Here is a 23,692-nt window from a genome sequence, read left to right on the forward strand (position 1 = left end):
GTGCTGGTCTTTGCCTAGGTGTTCATTGGCAAACTTTAGTCTTGCCCTGATGTTCTTTCTGGACAGCAAAGGTTTCCTCCTGGCACACCTCCCATGTAGATCAAATTTGTGCAGCCTCTTTCTAATGGTAGACTCGTGCACTTTGACATCAACAGTGGCAAGAGCTACCTGTAGGTCGCGTGATGACATTCTGGGGTCCTTAGAGACTTCTTTCAGCATCTTGCGGTCTGCTCTCGGGCTGAACTTGCTGGGGCGGCCTGGCCTGAACAAGTTGGCAGTTGTTTGGAATCTTCTACACTTGTAGATGATCTTCCGGACAGTCGAATGATTGATTTCAAATTGTTTGGAGATCTTTTTAAATGCCTTCCCAGACTCGTCGGCATCTATAACCTTCTTTCTGAAAGCTCAGATAGCTCTTTTGATCTTGGCATGGTGACGCCGCACACTTCAACAACAAAGAGCAAACCAAACTAAATGTCTGAGGTTTAAATAAGACAGGTTCCTCCAAGATCCTCTCTAACGATGTTCTAATCATTTGCACCTGAGCTGGTGCACCTGATTCTAATTTTAGGTATTTGAAGTCGTGATAAATGTAGGGGTGTACTTACTTTTTCCACGTGCGTAATTTGCATTTATGTTTATTTAAATTACACAATGGACTACAAAATGTAAATTTTTCATGATATTTGTTATATTATATCACCTTTATCTATCAATATTGTTGAAATGAAGATCAAATAGCTGTATGTTGAAATATGTTGAAAAAGTCAAAACTTTACATGGGGTGTCCTTGCTTTTTCAGGTGACTGTGTGTGTATATATATTGTTACGGATCTCGGAGTATGGCACTCCCATTAGCAAGGGGGGGGGGGGGTTAATCCCCTTGTCTTGTTAAGCTGGCCGTCTCCGGTCCTGGAACTATCCCGCTCCTTTGCGGGGTTAGATTGGCCAGGGTGATTGGTCAACGGGTTCCCAAATACCTTCACCAATCTCTCCGCAAAGCAGGGAGATGATTCCCTGCTCGAACCGCGGATGTGATGGTAATTGCCGAGCGGTTTAGCAATCCGCGATCCGAGCCGTTAACAAAAGGACTAAACCCGATTAAAAGCAGTTGGCCAAATCGTGCCACAGGTACTCAATTGGAGATAGGACAAAAGCGATCGGGTGAGAATGAATCAAAAAGAGTAAAGGAAGAACACAGGTTTATTAATTATGTACACTAAATGAAGAGGAAACGAAAGGCAAAGAATATACAGAAGAAGAAAAAGCAGGACACAGGGCAGCCTTCTACAGTCTTACTTAGCAAACGCCCCAGACAGAACGAACACACTTACACTCAAAGGGATGGAATGGCAGGAAAGGCAGGAATGGCAGGAAAGGAGGAGAAGGTCCAAGCAGATGGCACCGGCGTCGAGGTCCGCTCCAGGTCGCGCTCCGGTCCACGCTCCGGGCTTGAGCAAAAACCCGGCGGCAGCTGTGCGTATGGTTTGCACGTGGTCGGACAATGCCAATATATTTCTCGGGGAAACTGGCCTCCTGCTTATGTAATAGGTCGACACCGCGCTTCTCTCCTCTTGCTCGAACCTCTGGTGTCGCTGTCGTGCTCATCTCCTGAAGCAGTCCCTCTCGGCCACTTTTATTGGGCGTTGTTAGATCAAGCCGCCGGCTCCCAGGACACGCCCAATGGTGAGCTTGCCTCGGCCCTGGTTGGCTCCAAGAGCTTACCGGTCCCGCCCCTCGACGAGACGTTGACAGGGCCACGCCTTGTTCTTGGCGCCCAACTTACTCCTCCCCCTTTTTCCTCCAGAGGACCGAGCGCGTGATGGCGTTTGCACGGGTCATAGAAAAACACTTACTGCCATTGAAGAGATTGGGGCCTATTCTTATTTGATTGATGCAACGTAGATTCAAACTATTGGGAATGAAATATATATGAATGATAGTTTTAAGGCCATTTTCCCCGCTAGAGCGGGGGTTAGCCTTGCGGGCCCCATGACAATCATGGTTCCCTGTTTGAGGCAATGTTTTTATGGCCGGATGCCCTTCCTGACGCCAACCCTTGGTCGCCTCTTACGATGCGCAGGGTTACGGTGTACCTATTCTAAACCGGGGTACACACCGTGATCATTCATCCCAGCAAGCCTGGTACTCAAATTTGCCGACCTCGGAAGGATGACAGGCTGAGTCAACCCCCCTGGCGTTAATTCAGCAATCGACCGGGATTCGAACCCAGGATCCTCGGATCCTAAGCCGGCACCCTAACCGCTAAGCCAACACCAGGGATGGGAACACAGCCTTAATTACACACATACTAATGAGATATCTATAGAGATCCTAAGGTGTGCTACGTGTTGCTCGTGGACTAGCTCTGGGTGCGATCTTTAACTTTAGACAAATGGGGGTATTTACAGGGGATTATTTATAAGGGATTATTACAATATTTACAAAGTGGAGGGTTCTAAAGACCGCAACTATATATATATATATATATATATATATATATATATTTATATATTTATATATTTATATATTTATATATATATAATATATATATTGGCACCCTTGCACTTTTTTTTCAAATAATGCACCATTTCTCCCAAAAAAATGTTGAAATTTAAAAAATATTTTGGTATCCATATTTGTATTTCTTTGGTGTGCAGTGGAACAAAACAAAAAAAAGCTGAAAAAAATTATTAAATCTTAGCTTATTCCACACAGAAATCCTAAAATGGCCCGGACAATATTATTGGCACCTTTTAGAAGTGTGAGAAATAATTAGTTTTCAAGCAGATGATTAATCCTTTACTTTGGAATTGAACTCACCTGTGGTGAGTTGCAGGTGCCTGCAATATAACAATCACTCATTCAACCAGCTTGAATGAGAAAAGGAGTCATTCCGCTGTTTTGTGTCACTGTGTGTACCGCAATGAGCATGGAGAGAAGAAAGAAAACCAGAGAATTGTCTGAGGAGGTCAGACACAAGATTGTAGCCAAGCATGGACAATCTCAAGGCTACAAGTCCATCTCCAGAGACATTGATGTTCCTGTGTCCACCGTACACAATGTTATCATGACGTTTAAGACCCATGGCACTGCAGCCAATCTCCCTGGATGTGGCCGCAAGAGAAAACTTGATTGAAGATTGCAGCGAAGGATTGTTCGAATGGTGAAGAAAGCACCTCGATTGACTGCCAAACAGATTCAAGCTGAACTTCAGACATGAGGTACGACAGTTTCAACTTGTACCATCCGTCGCCAACTCAATGAAAGGGGGTTTGATGGTCGGGAGACCCAGGAGGACCCCACTGCTGAGAGAGAGACATAAGAAAGCCCAACTGCAGTTTGCGAACACACACCTAAACAAGCCAAAATCTTTCTGTGGATAGATGAGACCAAATTAGATCTTTTTGGTAAAGCACATCATCTCTATGTTTACAGAAAACAAAATGAAGCCTTCAAAGTGCCATCAATTTGGTTTCAGACCAGGTCATTCTACTCTGGACATGCTGCTTCTGCTGTCTCAACAATGGATGGAGGTCCTCAATGCCAAACAGGAAATCAGAGCTGTCTCCCTTGACATATTACGTGACTTCGATACGGTCTGGCACCCCGCTCTGCTCACCAAACTCTCCTCCTATGGTATCCATGGAAATCTCCACGCATGGCTTGCGGACTTCCTCTCTGGTCGTCGTCAACGTGTGGCCCTGAATAGATTTCTCTCATCTCCCCTCCCTTTTCTGGCTCGAGTTCTCCAAGGCAGTGTTCTGGGCCCTGTGCTTTTTCTGGTCTTCATCAATCATCTCTCGACTCTCTGGAAAATCCTCTCTATCTCTTTGCTGGTGACTCCACTCTCTGCATCCACATCTCTCCATTCCTCATCCCTCAGATCGGCAGTCTGCAGAGCTTCCTCACTCTCTGCAGACCTGGACAAAATCAGACTGGTCAAAAATACCAACTTCTTTCTTGGAAGTCCTAGCAGTGTCCATGTGTTTTAAACCTCGCTCACCCCCCCCCCCCCCCTCAAGGCCTCCCGCTCCCACAGATCACCCAATGTACCTGTTCTCTGCTGTTGCACTTGTGTGCCTCCTTCCCTCTCCACATCTTGTGTCCCGCTCCCTTTATCATATGTTCTGTGTGTCCGTTTTTTTTTGTGATTAATGTTGGCTCTTACACGAGCCTCAATCTTGAATACAAACCCCTCCGCCCCCCCCCCCCCAAAAAGAAAAGACGTGATCTAATTTAAATTTGGTACAGGTATGTATAATGATGTCAAGATTAAATGATTAGATTTTGGAGTCATAGGTCAAAGGTCAAAGTCTGTTATAGGTCTGTAACTCGAGAATAGCTAAAGAGATCTAATTCAAACTTGGTACAGGTGTGTATAATGATATAAAGATTAACCGATTCGATTTTGGGGGTCCTGAGGTCAAAGGTCAGAGGTCATGTCAGGTAAAAATGTGAGAACTTGTGAACAGCTGAAGGGATTTAAATTAAAACTTGGTGCAGGTATGTATAATGATGTAAACATGAACTGATTACATTTTGGGGTCAATACGTCAAAGGTCAGAGTTCATGTCAAGTAAAAATGTGCTAACCTGGGCACAGCTGAATGGATTTGAATCAAACTTGATACAAGTGTTATAATGGTGTAATAATGTGGGCGGAGACATATCGGTCAACGTTGTGACGTCAGAGATTGCCGCTATAGTTTATTTTTGACTTGCAAAGGTACCCGACGTTGCCGGGCAACGCTGGGTCCGCCCCCCCTTCCCACCCTATCCCATCCCTCATCCAACCCCTTTCCTTCCCTCCAGCCACCTCCTCCCATCCCATACCCTCTAGATTCCACCCCGCCCCTTCCACTCCCTCCTTCCTCTTCCAAACTCCTCCTTCGGCACAAGGTGCAGGTACCTCTGCTAGTCTTTTTAAGGCTCATGGAAGAGTTAGAACATAGAACGGATCAGGAGGCAACACAATAAAAGTAACATCAGAGAGAGAAAGGGAAAATGCGAACAGCAGGGCAGAGGAAGAAAATAAATAGATAACAAGGGATGCGGGTAAGGGCAAGGGGTAGGAGAAAATGCAAGGGGGGTAGACAGGATGTATATAGAAGGAAGCTGTCAGACGGAAAAACTGGAAATTAGGGAGAAGGGCTCGTTTAACAGGGGTAGAGAGGATCATGGTTTTGGATGGGGGATGTTATTGGACATTGCAATACCTCGTGGGGTGGGACCTTACCTTTCAACCTCTCTCTTGCAGGTGAAGGCAGAGGGACGGGCATCTTCAAGGAAATGGAGTCGACGGCACGGCCTGGAGGAACAACGGCTGTACGAGATTGCGAATCTGCGTCGTCAGTACAAGGTACTTCTTATAACCTACAAAGTAAGACCTTCCTATACGACTCAATATATTACTGGTTGAGTGTGGATGGTGTCATTTGTGTTTGTGTGTTATTTCAGGAATTACTGCAGCAGTATGGCCTGTGTGACAATAATGACAATTCCAAGCCTCGTCAATTTGAGCCGAAGCGACTCCAAGAGCGACGTCGTCTGCGGCAGCTCCGGTCGGAGCAATGTGGTTTGCGAAAGGCCAAGGTTTTACGTCTGGAGGATGGAATGGATACTTTTGACAGCGATAATGAAACGCCTGATGATGCAAATACAAACACGCTGCATGAGCTACAGGTAAAGGCTGTCATTGTATCAGATAGACAGTAAAGACATGAAAAGGGCACTAATTGTTTGGGCAAAGTAGTATTTTCTATTTATTTTAGGCGGAGTCAATGCTCGTGGAAGAGCTAGAACTCAGAATGGATCAGGATGCAACAGAACAAGAGGAACTTCAGGTGGTGGGGGAATCACGAACAGCAGGGTTGAAGGATAAAATAGACGCAGACTTGGACAAATAAGAGATATGGGGAAGAATTAGGGGTAGGGGAGGACACGTGGGGGTGGACAAGATGGATATCGAAGATTTTAAACGAAAGTTTAAAACAGCTGTTCACCACCATCTCTTATCTTCCCCCATCCAAAACCTTGATCTTTTCTACCCCCGTTAATTTCACCCCAATTCCACTTTTTTGAAATACCAACTTCTGTCCTGGAAGTCCTTGGTGTCCTTGTGTTTTATACTTCTCCCTCCCCCCCCCTACCCCCCTTCCCACGCCTCCTCCCCCCAAGCCCTCTGCCTTCCACACATCTCCCTGCTCTCAAATGTTGTGTTTGTGTGCTTCCCCTTCTCTCCCCATCTTGTCTTCCGCTCCCTCTTTTTATATATTTTGTTTGTCTGGTTGATTTGTTTGTGAAGTAAATGTTAGCTCTTTCACGATCCCCTCGATTCAGTATCCAAAAAAAAAAAAGTAGGATCAGCCATTTTTCGAAACTTACCTGAGGGATTTTGAATTTGAGTCGAGTACTCTAGCAAGTCACAAATACTCTTCAGATTCTCACTATCCACACTTGTTTCACATTCCAAATCCAGAAAAATAATTTCACTTTATACATGTGATTTGGCCCTTTACATTTTCCTCCTAACTGAAGATGCTGTGACCCCAGGATAAAATCCCAAAATATTGTTTATTACCTCCACCTCCAAAAGTGGATGGACGTTATATTTTCACCCTGGAGGGATCTAAGTCAGACTAGTAGGTATAATGATGTAATAATGTGGATAAGGGCATATCGCTTGACGTCAAAGAGTGCCGTTCTAGTTTTTTTTTTCTATTATGGTATTTTTACCATGGGTTCTCCTCGTCCCTGATAATAAATACCTTCTCAACACCAATCTTTCTCCTCTCTCACTGTCCCAGCTTACTCTGGTCTCAAAGTCAGTGCTGCCAAAGCAGTTTGACAACAAGGATAATGATATTGCCTTCGCATCAGTCAGTCAAGGCAGGGGTTTGTGATTTGTTCAGGGTGCCTGCGGTAACTCATCTACTCTTCATCGAAAGACATTGTGGAATCTTTAACATCTACAAACTCACGCTAGCTGATGGGACACCCAGCTTAACATCCATCCGAGTCTTTATGACACTGGTATTCACCTGTGAAACACCAATACAACGGTTTATAGTTGGGCCGGGAATCAAACTGACTAGACTACTCAGGTAAGTGTACTACCTCTGCACCATTCTGTCGGACCTCACAATATTACTCGTGAGTAAATAAATGTGTGAGCACCTCTGTATCGATCGCCCAGTGGGAAATTATCACTGACTTTTATGAAAGGGTCACACGAGCTGAATCTTCCTGGGACCATCTTGCTTTTTACAGGACTTGAAGTTCAAGCTGAGACATGACCTGAATCAGCTTCAGGCCTCTTCTCAATGTTCACGGGCACTCACCTTACAGCAGGTGAACCTGCTCAAGATGGTGCTGAGTAGTGGTTTGTATCCCCAGCTGGCCATCCCGGATGAAAACAACACTACCCGTGGTGCCACGGACCAGGTATATCCCACGTACTGTATGTATACTGAGGATTTTCTCTTGAAGCGTACGTTATGCTGCTTGGCTCTGACAAAGATCAAATACCGATTTCAAATTTTGCAGTTATTTCACACGAGGAGAAAACAGTTTGTGGTGCTTCACCCGAATAGTGTGTTTGCCAACGATCCCAAAATCCTACTTGGACATGACAAAAATAAATGTGATGGACCAGGTACGTCTGTGTGTACTTATTGTGTTGTAATGTTGGTAAACAGCAACAGGAACAACTAGAACGGCACTCGGTACAGGGCACACCTCCGCCAGGCTGAACAGTTTATGTTTTCTATCCCACTGATAGGCCGGATCTGGATTCGGACCTGAACCAAAATCTACTCAGCTTGTTCTTGTCACCTAACCAACTCGTCCACCAAGTTTAGTCATAACCTGTCCATAAATTCTTTCAATATCATGTTATATATGTCGCTTTTAGCCGGATCTCTCGATGGTGAAGAATCACTTAAAAATTAAATAATTCTCATATCCGAATCCATATTCAGATCTTCACAAAAATCGAATCCATCAGTCCTTGTCAGACACCCAACCTGTCCACCAAGTTTCGTCCAAATCCGTCCACAACGTTTTGAGATATCCTGCTATGTATCGTTTTTGGCCCGATCTCCTAATGGTGAAGAATCACTTAATGAATTATCGTCGCCGGATCCGAAACCGGATCTTCACCAAAATAGAATCATTTTGTCCTCGTCACATACACTACCTCTCTGCCAAATTTTGTCCGAATCCATCGAGAACTTTTTGAGATATCTTGTTCACAGACAGACAGATGAAAGCATAACCTCCATCCACCTTCGGTGGCAGAAGTAACAAATATATAATTTAACTTTTTAAAACGATTTTCCTTCACAGGTATTGAATTGTACAAAAAATCATCTCTTAACTTAGACAAAGTAGGGAAAACGCATTTGAACGGTATTCATACAACAAGGGCAGCGTGATTGGTGATCCTATCAAAATGCTCCCCTTGTGACGCTGATATCCAAGCTCAAAATCCCATATACTGTTGAGATTCGCTTGTAATGTCCTTTAAATTCATTCCCGTGCACAAGTTAATCTACTAGTTCAAGATACATCAAAGAGCTGGCTCATCGAGTCTTGACCACTATTTTATTACCTCCACCACCAAAGGTGGATGGAGGATATGTTTTCACCCCTGTCTGTCTGTCTGTTTGTTACTTGCCGGAAAAGATTGTTTGTGCGCTTTTTTTTTTACTTGTTTGTTTGTTACAAGTTTGTTACTTGCAAGTTACTTGTTACTTGCTTACTTGTTACTTGCCGGAAAAGATTTTGTTTGTGCGCTTTTTTTTAAACTTGTTTGTTTACAAGTTTGTTACTTGCAAGTATGTTGATTTATCTGTCTGTCTGTCTGTCTGTCTGTTTGTGCGCAGCACTACGTCTACACCGTTGCACATAGAATCGCCAAACGTTACACACATATTTGTCTTGCCCTGGAATAAACTGTGCCCAATTTTTAACTCTCTCAGTCCAAGGCCTCCATTATGACGTCATAATTCGACAAGTATAAAACTTCATCCAATCAAGATGCAATTTCTTGAGCGACATGGCGGCATAAACTGGTGGAGAAAAAAAATAATGATGACGTCATCGGTCACGTGGTTCGGCCGCCATCTTGGAAAAACCGAAAAACTTTGCACCTCCATATCTCCGAAAGTGCTGAATAGGAAAAAATTGAGACATGGCTCATTGTAAAAAAAAACTCTCCATGGGGAATAAAATATGTTAATGATGTCATAGGTGCCTCCATTATGACGTCATAATTCGACAAGTACAAAACTTCATCCGGTCAAGATGAAATTTATTGAGCATAATCTCGGAATAAATTAGTTTAGAAAACAAATAATGATAACGTCATCGGTCACGTGGTTTGGCCGCCATCTTGGAAAAACCGAAAAACTTGATCCAAAATGGCCGATAAAAAAGAAAGTACATTCCGGCAAGTCCTCGGTCTCTGACCGATTTTTCATCTGTCTGTCTGTCTGTTTGTTCGCAGTACTACGGTTACACCGTTGCACATAGAATCGCCAAACGTTACACACATATTTGTCTTGCCCTGGAATAGACTGCCCAATTTTTAACTCTCTCGGTCCAAGGCCTCCATTATGACGTCATAATTCGATAATTCGACAAGTACAAGACTTCATCCAATCAAGATGCAATTTCTTGAGTGCCATGTCGTCATAAACTGGTGGAGAAAAAAAAAAATTAATGATGACGTCATCGGTCACATGGTTCGGCCGCCATCTTGGAAAAACCGAAAAAATTTGCACCTCCATATCTCCGAAAGTGCTGAATAGAAAGAATTGAGACATGGCTCATTGTAAAGAACTCTCCATGGGGAATAAAATACGTTAATGATGATGTCATTGGTGCCTCCATTATGACGTCATAAATCGACAAGTACAAAACTTCATCCGATCAAGATGCAATTTCTTGAGCGCCATGTCGGCATAAACTAGTGGAGTAAAAAAATAATGATGACGTCATCGGTCACGTGGTTCGGCCGCCATATTTGTCCAAAATGGCCGATAAAAAAGTACATTCCGGCAAGTCCTCGGTCTCTGACCGATTTGTCATCTGTTTGTCTGTTTGTTACTTGCCGGAAAAGATTCCGGCAAGTATGTTGATTGGTTGGTCTGTCTGTTTGTCTGTCTGTTTGTTCGCAGTACAACCACTACACCGTTGCACGTAGAATCGCCAAACTTTACACACATATTTGTCTTTCCCTGGAATAGACTGTGCCCAATTTTTAACTCTCTCGGCCCAAGGCCTCCATTATGACGTCATAATTTGATAATTCGACAAGTACAAAACTTCATCCAATCAAGATGCAATTTCCTGAGCGCAATGTCGGCATAAACTGGTGGAGAAAAATAATAATGACGTCGTCGGTCACGTGGTTCGGACGCCATCTTGGAAAAACCGAAAAACTTTGCACCTCCATATCTCCCGAAAGTGCTGAATAGAAATAATTGAGACATGGCTCATTGTAAAGAACTCTCCATGGGGAATAAAATATGTTAATGATGATGTCATAGGTGCCTCCATTATGAAATCATAATTCGACAAGTACAAAACTTCATCTGATCAAGATGAAATTTCTTGAGCATCATCAAGGAATAAATTAGTTTAGAAAATAAATAATGACGTCATCGGTCACGTGGTTCGGTCGCCATATTTGTCCAAAATGGCCGATTTAAAAAAAAGTATATTCTGGCAAGTCCTCGGTCTCTGACCGATTTTTCATTTGTCTGTCTGTTTGTCCGTTTGTGAACAAGATATCTCAAAATATTGTGGATGGATTCGGACGAAATTTGGCAGAGATGTAGCAAATGTAACAAGGACGCAATGATTAGATTTTAGTGAAGATCCGGATTCGGTTTCGGTACTAGGATTGAAGTGATTCACCTTTGGGAGATCGGGCCAAAAACGATACATAGCAGGATATCTCAAAAAGGTATGGACGGATTTGGACGAAACTTGGTGCAGGGGTTTGGTGTCTGACAAGGACAATTCGATTTTGGTGAAGATCTGAATATAGATTCGGAAATTAGTTATTTAATTTTTTAAGTGATTCTTCACCATTGAGAGATGGAGCCAAAACGATACATTGCAGGATATCTCAAAAAGTTATGGATGGATTTTGACGAAACTTGTTGCACTGGCAGATCGCACCTCCCCCCCCACCCCCCTCCCCCCTTTCGGATTTTCGATGATAAATTATAAGGTATGAATATCCTGGAACGAACCTCGTGTGTCCAGGTTATTTTGAATAAGGAACGTTCCAGGCAGCTTACAAATGCTCAGAGGTTTTAAATCACTTTTGCTTTATTATAAAACGCTCCAAGTGCGATGGTGAAAAACATGCTTTCGTCACATAAATTTTGTCACGGGAATTCTTCCGGATTATTTGTACTTGATTAGCCTAATTAACTTAGGAGATCATAATTATTTCGGAAGAACGACACAAATCAGAAATTCCACATCAGAAAACTCCAGTAGAACTACACAGAAACATGCAAACACACACAAAAGCACACAAACACACCCACAAAAACAATGTAGATTACAGGATGTAGTTTATTAATTTGGTGGTTCATGTAGATTGCAGGATGTAGTTTATTAATTTGGTGGTTAATGTAGATTGCAGGATGTAGTTTTATTATTGTGGTGGTTAATTTAGATTGCAGGATGTAATTTTTTTTTTGTAGTTCAATGGATCATCAGATGGCGTTTTTATCATTCTCTGGTGTTGAATATGTTGACAGTCATAATGTCAAATTCTTCTCAAAATCAGAATAAAATGAAATGCAATTTTTAATTGTTTTTGTATTTGAAAATGGATATATAATAACTTGTTACATTTTATTTTTTCTTTACCCTCAGATAGTTCCAATACTAGTTTTGGGGATGATCCTCAATTACTGGTTTATGTATCATTCCTAGAAACCACTAAACCTTACCTCGTCAATGTTTTCCGAGCACCTGCCATACAGGTAAGCATCTATACCAGATATAGAGTTTCAATGTTATGCAATTTGAAATACGAGTGTGACTCGGTGCGCTGCGCTCACCTCACCACACGTCTTTTCAGAGGGATTATTTATTTTTTTTTTTTTTTTTTGTATACAAGATCGAGGCTCGTGAAAGAGCGAACATTAATCACACAGAAAGACAAACCGACACATAAAACATATAACATCGGGAGCGGTAGACAAGATGGGGAAAGAGGGGGAAGGACACAAACACAACATTTGAGAGCAGGGACCGAGAGACATGGAGACATCGAGAGATCTGAGAGAGGGCGAGGGCTTTGGGGGGGGGGGGGGGCATGGGAAGGGGGCGGTGGGAGAGGTATAAAACATATGGACACTGCCAGGACTTCCAGGAAAGAAGTTGGAATTTCAAACAAGGTGGATCTGGGGTGAATTAGCGGGGGTAGAAAAGATCAAGGTTTTGGATGGGGGAAGATAAGAGATGGTGGTGAACAGCTGTTTTAAAGACCTGGAGGGAGGAGTGGGATTGAAGGGAGTGAGGGAGTTTGTTCCAGAGGCGGGAGAAAAGAGGAATGAAAGAGTGAAGGTGAGCAGAGAGCCGAGATTTCGGCAGTTTAACCATCAGAGGGTTGCTGGCAGATCTTGTGCGACCTGTAGGAATATTTGGGGGACAGAGCACAGAGAGAGCTGGGGGTGCAAGGCCGGAGAGGAGTCGGTAGAAGACAGAAAGACCACCTACCTGCCTGCGGTGAGTGAGTGAAAGGCCCTCAGAGATAGCTTCATCGCGGGAGATTCCAATAATTCTGAAAGCTTTGGTTTCAACAGCGTGAAGCCGAGCTAGGTGTGAGGCAGGAGCACCGGCCCACAGGGGAGAACAGTATTCCATTGAGCTGCGGATGAAAGCCTTGTATGTGGTGAGGAGCTCAGGTGTGCCGAGGAAGGACTTCGCACGACGGAGGATGCCCAGTCGGCGACTGGCTTTGGAGGCCAGCTTGGAAATGTGGTTTTCCCAAGAAAGATCATGGCAGATAGTGAGACCCAAAATCTTGAGCGACAGAACTTCTTGGAGAGGATTGTTGAGAAAGTAGATGGGAGGGTTGTCCAGTCGATCTTTTCGGAGAGACATAGTAAGAGTGTGAGATTTGTCAGGATTGAAAGACATGTTCCACTTGTTTGACCAGTCTGTGATTTTGTCCAGGTCTTCAGAGAGTGAGGAGGCAGCAGACTGCCGATCTGAGGGAAGAGGAATGGAGCGGCAGAGAGTGGAGTCATCAGCAAAGAGATAGAGAGGATTTTCGAGAGAGTCAGAGAGATCATTGATGAAGACCAGAAAAAGCACGGGGCCCAGAACACTGCCTTGGGGAACTCCAGCCTGAACAGGAAGAGGAGATGAGAGAAACCCATTCAGGGCCACACGTTGACGACGACTAGAGACGAAGTCCGCCAGCCATGCGTGGAGATTTCCATGGATACCAAAGGAGGAGAGTTTGGTGAGCAGAGCGGGGTGCCAGACCGTGTCGAAGGCACGTGATATGTCGAGGGAGACAGCTCTAATTTCCTGTTTGGCATTGAGGACCTCCATCCATTGTTGAGACAGCAGAAGCAGCATGTCCAGAGTAGAGTGACCTGGTCTGAAACCAAATTGATGATCAGAGATCAAGCCATTGGAGAAGAGGAAAGATTTCATATCCGAAGCAATGATGGATTCCATGACTTTGCTGATAATTGGGAGAAGGCTGATTGGTCTGTAGTTGCTAGGATCTGTTTTTGCACCTTTTTTGTGCAAAGCGGTGATGTTGGCTGATTTCCAAGCAGATGGCAGTTGACCTTGAGCAAAAGAGAGGGTGAAGAGAACAGAGAGAGGGTGAGATAGAGCAGCAGAGCAGGATTTTAGGACCCGTGGGCTGATGCCGTCGGGTCCAGTTGCAGAATCAGAGTCGAGGGTTGACAGAAACTTTTCCACCTTGTCAGGAGGAAAGGACACGGAGTCCAGGAGCAGCAGGGTACGACTGGGTATGGTGGGTACAGAGAGGGATGGGTTTGGGACACAAGATTTAGAGGCAAACACAGAGTTGAGGCATTCAGCTTTTTCACGTGCGGAGTCAGCTGTGTAGCCGTTTGAGGTAAGGGAGGGGATGGAGGGGGAACAAACACCAGAAACGGATTTGACCAGACGCCACCAGGATTTGGAAGAGGGAGACAGATAAGAGAGTTCGGTCTTGAGAATGGAGAGATATTGTTTCCTGGCTCTCCTGAGGGTGGACACACACTTGTTTCGGGCTTTGTGAAAGGAAATGAGATTTCCTTCCGTTGGATTTGCTTTCCAGGAGACGAAGGCAAGTTGTTTCTGGGCAACAGCCTCACCACAAGATTCCGTGTACCATGGACGGGAGGAAGGGTATGACAACTGAAGACGAGATGGGATAAATCTGTGCATGAGAGAGAGCAATTTACTTTGGAAGAATTCCCAGGATGAGTTGATGTCAGAGGTGGTAGAGATGGGAGACCAGTCTAGATGATTGATGGCTGCTTGAAGACCGTACCAGTTGGCCTGAGTGAAATGCCAGACTCGTCGACGCTGAGCAGGCTCCCTGAGGATGGTCAGAGAGATGTCCACTTTAACAAGGACATGATCAGATGATCCGATCGGAGCAGAAGAAGAGCAGCAGACATTTTCAGGGAAGTTAGTCATAACCAAGTCCAGAAGAGAAGATGTTCCGTTGACTGAGATCCGGGTCGGGAAATTGACAGATTGTGTCAGTCCCAGTGAGTCGCAGAAGTCCTTTGCTGAAGAGCCATGGCTGGTGAGAGAGGTACCCACACCCAGCCAACTGGCATGGTGACAATTGAAATCACCACATATGAGGAAGAGAGAGTTGGGATGAGTAGATAGAAGTTGGTCCATATCATCAGACAGCGAGATGTAGATGGAGTCATCACTGTTTGGTGGACGGTACAACACACATATGAACAAGAGGTGGGAGCGAAGGGGAAGCCGTAGCCAGAGGTATTCCTGGGGGTGAGGTGGAGAGAGTGCAGTGCAGGGCGAGTGAGGAAGAGAGTTTTTTATAAAGATAGCAACCCCGCCTCCAGGACGAGGCTCAGGTCTATCATACCGGAGGAGGGAGTAGCCCGGGAGAGATACTATGGAATCAGAGACATCATAAAGGAGGAAAGTTTCTGTTAAGCAGATCACGTCTGGTTTGACAGAAGCAACCTGTATGGAGAGATCAGTTAAGTTTGAATGAAGGCCCCGGATGTTTGAGGTCCATACCGTTAATGAAGAGGAAGGGGGAGCATCAGATACAGAACAGGGGGGAGGAGGGGTAGGGTAAGATGTGGAAGAGGTGGAAGAGATAGGGAGAGCTGTTGAAGGTGTGTCAGAGATTTCAGAATAGCTCGGAGAAAGGGAAGGATGGGGCGGACAAAAGGTTTGATGGTGATTGGGTGAGCCACAATGAGGTGTTATTTGAGGAGGGGGAAGAGCGAGGCAGAAGGTTGGGGGAGATGGAGGTGAGAGTTTGAAGGGGGAAGAAGCGGGGAGGACGCTTTGAGGAGGGGGAGTGAGAGGGGGGAAATTGAGAAGCAATGAGGGTGGGGAGATTTGAAGGGGAGGGGTGAGGGGGGAGTTTGGGAGGGAAGGGACAAGGGGAGGGATTTGAAAGGGATGGGATATGGGGGAGATTTGGAGGGGAGGGGTGAGGCAGGAGTGTAGGAGGGGAGGGGCGAGGGGGCGTCTTGGCGGGGAGGGGTGAGGGGGTAGTTTAGGAGGGAGGGGGCAAGGGGGGAGATTTGAAAGGGATGGGTGATGGGGAAGATTTGGAGGGGGGGGGGGTGATGGGGAAGATTTGGAGGGGAGGGGTTATGGGGAAGATTTGGAGGGGAGGGGTGAGATTGGATTTTTGAAAGTGTACGATTTATGGGAAACGAACATTTATTGCAAAATGAGTTTCTTGTGACCTTCGAGTTAAAAATACGTTTAAGGACGCTGGATGGAGGCTGGAGTGCAGGAGAGTTTAGGGAATGTAGAAAAAAGGCACTATAGGAGATGGATATTTTTTTTGGGATGAATTGATTTGGAGAGCAAGTCGAAAGCAGCCTTTTAAAGAAGAAGAAGAAAAAGGTGTTATAAAATATGACGGAATACATAACTTGAGGGGAAAGTGTAAACATTGAAGGTTAATGAGTGAAAACTATCTGGGGAAATGGGGGAGAAACACGTGGTCGAAGAACGAACGAACGAATAAGAATGAATAAACGAATGAGAACAGAGAAGGAAATGTTTTTTTTTTTTTTTTTTTTTTGAGTTGAGATTTACACAAGGAAGTAGGCTATGGGTGAAAAGCCTGGGAATACAGAGAACGAAAGTTATTGGATCACAAACGACGGACCGCTGAGAGAAAAACAAAGCCTCAAGGTTGTACAGTGCACACTGTACAAGGCCTCAAGACACGACACGGCAAACAGACGATCAATTTATGAAAGATAAACACCGAGAAACAACCAAAGTTGCACACAATAACTTCACACACCGAAAGATAAATACAGTTTCGACAAAATACAATTGTGAACAGACTTAACTTCGAAAAACGTGGAGACCGTGTGGAGCTTCGAAAATCCCTCCCACCGTCTCCGAGATCTCGCGAGATCTCTCAATAGGCATCTTTGACCATTTCGGTGTCTTTTGGGTTTTCAGGGTCTTTTGGGTCTTCAGGGCCATTTGGGTCTTTTGGATCCTCTGGGCCTTTAAGGGTCTTTGGGGTGTTTTGGGTCTTCGGGGTATTTAACTGTCTTTGGGGTCTTCAGGGTGTTTTGGGTGTTCCTGGGTCTTTTGGGTCTTCATTTGGGTATCAGGGTCTTTTGGATCCTCTGGGTATTTTGAGTCTTTGGGATTGTCGTGGTCTTTGGGGTCTTCAGGGTATTGTGGGTCTTCTGGATCCTCTGGATCCTCTGGGCCTTTGGGGTCTCTTGGGTCCTCTGGGTCTTTGGGGTATTTTGGTTATTTGGGGCATTTAATGGTCTTTTGGGTCTTTGGGGTGTTTTGGGTCTTTGGGGTCTTTGGAGTGTTTTGGGTCTTTGGGGTGTTTTGGGTCTTTGGGGTGTTTTGGGTCTTTGGGGTGTTTTGGGTCTTTGGGGTGTTTTGGGTCTTTGGGGTGTTTTGGGTATTTGGGGTGTTTTGGGTCTTTGGGGTGTTTTGGGTCTTTGGGGTGTTTTGGGTCTTTGGGGTGTTTTGGGTCTTTGGGGTGTTTTGGGTCTTTGGGGTGTTTTGAGTCTTTGGGGTGTTTTGGGTCTTTGGGGTGTTTTGGGTCTTTGGGGTGTTTTGGGTATTTGGGGTGTTTTAGGTCTTTGGGGTGTTTTGGGTCTTTGGGGGTGTTTTGGGTCTTTGCGGTGTTTTGGGTCTTCGGGGTGTTTTGGGTCTTTGAGGTGTTTTGGGTCTTTGGGGTGTTTTGGGTCTTTGGGGTGTTTTGGGTCTTTGGGGTGTTTTGGGTCTTTGGGGTGTTTTGGGTCTTTGGGGTGTTTTGGGTCTTTGGGGTGTTTTGGGTCTTTGGGGTGTTTTGGGTCTTTGGGGTGTTTTGGGTCTTTGGGGTGTTTTGGGTCTTTGGGGTGTTTTGGGTCTTTGGGGTGTTTTGGGTCTTTGGGGTGTTTTGGGTCTTTGGGGTGTTTTGGGTCTTTGGGGTGTTTTGGGTCTTTGGGGTGTTTTGGGTCTTTGGATCTTTGGGGTGTTTTGGGTCTTTGGGGTGTTTTGGGTCTTTGGGGTGTTTTGGGTCTTTGGGGTGTTTTGGGTCTTTGGGGTGTTTTGGGTCTTTGGGGTGTTTTGGGTCTTTGGGGTGTTTTGGGTCTTTGGGGTGTTTTAGGTCTTTGGGGTGTTTTAGGTCTTTGGGGTGTTTTGGGTCTTTGGGGTGTTTTGGGTCTTTGGGGTGTTTTGGGTCTTTGGGGTGTTTTGGGTCTTTGGGGTGTTTTGGGTCTTTGGGGTGTTTTGGGTCTTTGGGGTGTTTTGGGTCTTTGGGGTGTTTTGGGTCTTTGGGGTGTTTTGGGTCTTTGGGGTGTTTTGGGTCTTTGCGGTGTTTTGGGTGTTTGGGGTGTTTTGGGTGTTTTGGGTCTTCGGGGTGTTTTGGGTCTTCGGGGTGTTTTGGGTCTTCAGGGTGTTTTGGGTCTTCAGGGTGTTTTGGGTCTTCAGGGTGTTTTGGGTCTTCAGGGTGTTTTGGGTCTTCAGGGGTATTGGTGGTCTTGAGGGTATTGGGGGACTTAAAGGGTCGTCAAAGGTCTGATGGGTCTCAGCAGTCGAAACGTAATTAAGAGTTCACGGACTGTGTTTTGGGTGGCAATTTTATTTGAAGAAGAAGAAGACGTTTTGGTCGCATATAAACATAACCATATACAGTCACGTGAAAAAGTAAGTACACCCCATGTAAAGTTTTGACTTGTTTCAACATATTTCAACATACAGCTATTTGATCTTCATTTCAACAATATTGATAGATAAAGGTGATATAATACAACAAATATCATGAAACATTTACATTTTGTAGTCCATTGTATAATTTAAATAAACATAAATGCAAATTTCGCATGTGGAAAAAGTAAGTGCACCCCTAATTTATCACTACTTCAAATACCTAAAATTAGAATCAGGTGCAAATGATTAGAACATCGTCAGAAAGGATCTTGGAGGAACCTGTCTTATTTAAACCTCAAACATTGAGTTTGGTTTGCTCTTTGTTGCTGAAGTGTGTGGCTTCACCATGCCTAGATCAAAAGAGCTCTCTGAGGCCTTCAGAAAGAAGGTTATAGATGCCTACGAGTCTGGGAAGGGATTTAAAAAGATCTCCAAACAATTTGAAATCAATCATTCGACTGTCCGGAAGATCATCTACAAGTGGAGAAGATTCCAAGCAACTGCCAACTTGTTCAGGCCAGGACACCCCAGCAAGTTCAGCCGAGAGCAGACCGCAAGATGCTGAAAGAAGTCTCTAAGAACCCCAGAATGGCATCACGGGACCTACAGGTAGCTCTTGCCACTGTTGATGTCAAAGTGCACGAGTCCACCATTAGAAAGAGGCTGCACAAATTTGATCTACATGGGAGGTGTGCCAGGAGGAAACCTTTGCTGTCCAGAAAGAACATCAGGGCAAGACTAAAGTTTGCCAATGAACACCTAGGCAAAGACCAGCACTTCTGTAACAATGTGCTCTGGACAGATGAGTCAAAGGTAGAGCTATTTGGCCACAGTACCAGAAGACATGTTTGGCGAAAACCAAAGACAGCATTTGACCACAAGAACCTGATCCCAACTGTAAAGCATGGTGGTGGAAATATTATGGCTTGGGGCAGCTTTGCTGCATCAGGGCCTGGGCAGCCCTCCATCATAAAATCCACTATGAATTCTTCATTGTACCAGAGGGTGCTTGATGATATTGTGAGGCCATCTGTCAGAAAGTTGAAGCTCAACCGAAGGTGGATCTTGCAACATCACAATGACCCTAAACATACCAGTAAATACACCAAGGAATGGCTGAAAAAGAAAGAAATGGAGGGTTCTGGAATGGCCAAGTCAAAGCCCGGATCTAAATCCCATCGTGATGTTGTGGGGTGATTTGAAACGAGCTGTGCATGCAAGAAACCCCTCAAACATCGCACAGCTGAAAGAATTCTGCATGGAGGAGTGGGCAAAAATTTCTCCCAGTCGATGTCAGAGACTGGTAGACAGTTATAAGAAATGCCTACTTGAGGTTGTTTCTGCCAAAGGGGGAAATACCACCTATGAGAGCCAAGGGTGTACTTACTTTTTCCACATGCGAAATTTGCATTTGTTTATTTAAATTATACAATGGACTACAAAATGTAAATGTTTCATGATATTTGTTATAATATATCTCCTTTATCTATCAATATTGTTGAAATGAAGATCAAATAGCTGTATGTTTAAATATGTTGAAAAAGTCAAAACTTTACATGGGGTGTACTTACCTTTTCACGTGACTGTACGTTTGCTCTATTATAAAAAGATATTTGATCTCCGATGGAATGGCTACGGGGCTGCAAATGAGGCTGTATGGTGGACCTTTGCTGTAATAGTCCAGTCAAATTAGTTTTACCCAGGACAAATTGCAATAGTAATCATTCTCTTGTTTTTTTTTTGTTAATTAGAGTGATCTCCATGATGTATCTAACTAGAGCAATGCGACTTGTTGCTGTGTTGCCAATATGCCTGCGCAGTGCGCATAGTCCCACAACGGGTGGATGCCCTCGTTTGCTGTCCTAAAAATAAATAAGTTTGACTTTTGAAATCCCTTGAGCTGTTTTCAAGTATCACATTTTCACCAGTCATGACAGGTTTCACATCGATCGGTGAAGGGGTTTCAGAGAAGGGATTTTTTTTTCATTATCGGCATTCAAGCTAATATGGCTGCCACACCACATGACATTTGACCTTTAAAAATGTACACACTGCATATGTGTGGGTAGGGGATCATGTTTGTGAGGTTTCATGTTGATTGGATAAGGTTCATTTTTCTATCCAAGATGGCTGCCAAACTACGTGACCAATGACATCATCATTTTCAAAATATATGCAACAATGGTGTTAGATGATATTTGTAACATTTCGCATCGATAGGGTGAACGGTTTCAGAGATATAATTATTTAATATTTTCCTTCAATCCAATATGGCTGCCACATAATGTGACCAATGACGTTTTCGTGGTCATTTTTTTAATCGCCATGCCGAGTCAATGACACACGTAAAGTTTCGAGTCAATCGATTTGGTGGTTTGGGAGAAGATGTTTTCTTCGGGTTTGAGGTTAAATCCAATATGGCTGCCAAACCATGTGACCTGTGATGTCATAAATGTAATATTTCAATACACATGTGTCATAGACCATGTGCATGTAATTTCAGATTTTTAGGATAAGGAATTAGATTAAAACATTTTGGCTGGTCTAGCACTTCACCTATGATGTCATTATCATGCTTTTGTTCCCCATTGGGAGTACTTAACAGTGCCAAGTTTCAAATGTTTCCATTCAGCGGTTTCTGAGAAATATATTTTTAATTATTTGCATTTAATCCAAGATGGCTGCCATACCACGTGACCTATGACATCATAATTATCATGAAAACATTCTGCATGGGTGTCACTCCTACCCTGAAAGTTTCATCTCAATCTATATAAATAAAACACAGTTTGTGTGTGTGTTACCTATAGACTCCTAAACGGAGAGGCTCACGTACTTGATATTTGGCATAGACATGGCCATTGAGCCTGGGAAGGACATGGCCTACCTAAAAATATTTGACGAGATCCATATTTTTTATTCATATTTACCTCAGCGAGGAACATTATACACTGAATCTCAGCATGTGCCAGAGCAGCTCGCTGATTCGCTCAGAGCGATCACGTGATGTTCCATCCTCGCCGCCAGACCATTGAACTGAAAAGATATAGAATGACCATTGCAATTCACACCACACACGTGGAGATGTAGCTACCGGGCGCCATCTTGTTTGGCACTCGATGCTGGCCGATGGTGATTTCCGTCATGCGTTTGCACGTAATTCAGAGCGAAAAGCGATTGCGTTTTTTATTCATATTGTAACGGATTTGGGAAACCCTGCACTTGGTGTAATTATTGTAAATACCACCCTCTGTAAATGTAATGATCCTTGTAAATACCTCCATTTGTGTGAAGGTCAAAGGTCGTCCCTGTAGCTAGTCCATCGCATACACGCAGCAAATAATAGGCTTCCCTCATTAGTTATTTCATTATTATGTGTTTCAGAATAAGGCTCTGTGTCAATTAGTTGATCTTGCGCTGCACCAAAATCAAATAAGATAGGTCTTTTTCAGTTCCCCAATCATCTCTTCAAAGTGCCAGTAACATTTGGGCTGTTTTCGTTGGCGTTCGTCGCCGTTGCATTGGGCTGTTTTCGGCGGCGTTCACCACCGTTGCATTCGGCTGTTTTCTTCGCCCCAAACTCCATTACGCACGAGGCCAAGAACGGAGAGAAGGGGGGAGGAGCCGCCAGAGCACGGGCGTGGTACCACCTCGTCATCAAAGGTGGAGCCAGAGAGCCCTTGCCGACCAACGAGCGCCGAGGTGAGCCAACCGTTAGGCGTGTCATCGGAGTTGGCGGCTTCATCGCACCACGCGCAATATAAGCGCGAGCGCAAGCCTTTTCGTGGCAGATGATCGAGGGAGCCAGAGGCGTGTCAAAGCGAAAACCAGCCCTGCCACGTCAAAGGGGATACGTGTGCCTGCTGCCGCCTTGCTCGCTCCAGCCCGGAGCAGACCTGTTGCTGTGCCCTGCCAAACCTTCCAGCCCTGTGGTCCCACCTTCTTCTCCCTCGAGCAATTCCTGCTTCAATTCCCCATTCGTGTGCGTGCGTTTGTTCTGTTCGTGCTGTCCTGGGTATAAGTAAGCCTGTATAAGTTAATAACTGCACTGTGTCTTCTATTTTTCCCTGTAAATTACATTTCTTTCTTCTCTTGCTTTGGTTGTGTGTAAATAATTAATAAATACCTGTGTTCTTTCTTTACCCCTTTTGCTTCTTCACATTCGGTCGCTTTAGTGATTTCCCCATTGAGTTCCTGTGGCGCGATTTTGGCCAACGCATATGAATCGGGTTTAGTCTTTGTTAAATGGCTCGAACCGCGGGCTGCTAAAAACCGCTCGGCAAATAACATCTTGTCCGGGGTTCGAGCGGAGTTACCCACCTGCCTTGTGGAGCGGGGTAGCTTCAGGATCGGAGACGGCCAGTGCAGATAGAAGGGGGATTAACCCCCCCCCCCCCCGCCAAGGGGAGCGCCGTACTCCGTTTCCGTAACAATATTTAACTAAGCGCATTTCAGCGAGGAACATTATGCACTGAATCCCAGCATGTGCCAGAGCAGCTTGCTGATTCGCTCAGAGCGATCACGTGATGTTCCATCCTCGCCGCCAGACCATTGAACTGAAAATATATAGAACTAGCAGAAGTACCCGGCATTGCCGGGCGGGGGAGGGGAGGGGAACGGGGGGAAGAGGGAAGGGGGAAGGGGACGGGAGGGGAACGGGGGGAGGGGGATGGGGAAGGGAGGGGAGGGAGTGGGAAGGGGAGGGGAGGGGGAGGAAGAGGAAGTGTCCTGCATCCCCCTCCCCTCCCCTCCTCCTCTTCTCCCCTTCCCCTCCCCCCTCTCCTCCCCTCCCCCTGTTCCGCTCCCCTAATTCAAAACTAACAATTCGCAGTTTTCTATGTAATATTAAAATGGGATTTGAGGTGTCATAGAGTTGAGTAGATAATAAATCCCGTCATCGTAGCTATAAGTTATGTTTTCTTCCTTAAAATTTCTCAGTTTTCAGAGGGGTACTGATTATATTTAAGCATGTTCCTTTTTTTATTTTTGTCATAATTATTTGCCTGAACTCAATTAAGATCAGTTTGTTAACTTTTCTTTTCTTTTTGCAGTATGTCGAGCAAAAAAAGGAAATGGTCGGAGGATTACGTGCGGTACGGGTTCACGTGTTTGACGGAACGGGACGGAAGTCAGCGTCCTCAATGCATGCATGCTTTGCAATGTCAAGTTGAGCAACTCCAGCCTAGCACCAGCAAAACTACGGGAACACTTCAAAAAACTGCACGGCGAGGGGCAGTACAAAGACGCAACGCTGGATTCAAATTCAATGAATTCAATGAATT

At 44.8% G+C, this 23,692-nt stretch overlaps 1 protein-coding gene across 1 annotated transcript in view; it reads left to right on the forward strand.

Moving 5' to 3' along the window:
* Positions 1-23,692, forward strand: part of DHX34 (DExH-box helicase 34) — a 66,836-nt gene that overhangs the window by 28,274 nt on the left and 14,870 nt on the right. Inside the window, exons 6-10 of the mRNA XM_068114341.2 lie at positions 5,260-5,361; positions 5,460-5,684; positions 7,272-7,445; positions 7,548-7,656; positions 11,904-12,013. Of these exons, the coding sequence (XP_067970442.2) occupies positions 5,260-5,361; positions 5,460-5,684; positions 7,272-7,445; positions 7,548-7,656; positions 11,904-12,013 (720 nt within the window). The remainder of the gene's footprint in view (positions 1-5,259; positions 5,362-5,459; positions 5,685-7,271; positions 7,446-7,547; positions 7,657-11,903; positions 12,014-23,692) is intronic.

The sequence above is a fragment of the Myxine glutinosa genome, chromosome 4 (assembly GCF_964187855.1).
Source record: "Myxine glutinosa chromosome 4, kmMyxGlut1.1, whole genome shotgun sequence".
In the NCBI taxonomy this organism is placed as follows: Eukaryota; Metazoa; Chordata; class Myxini; order Myxiniformes; family Myxinidae; genus Myxine; species Myxine glutinosa.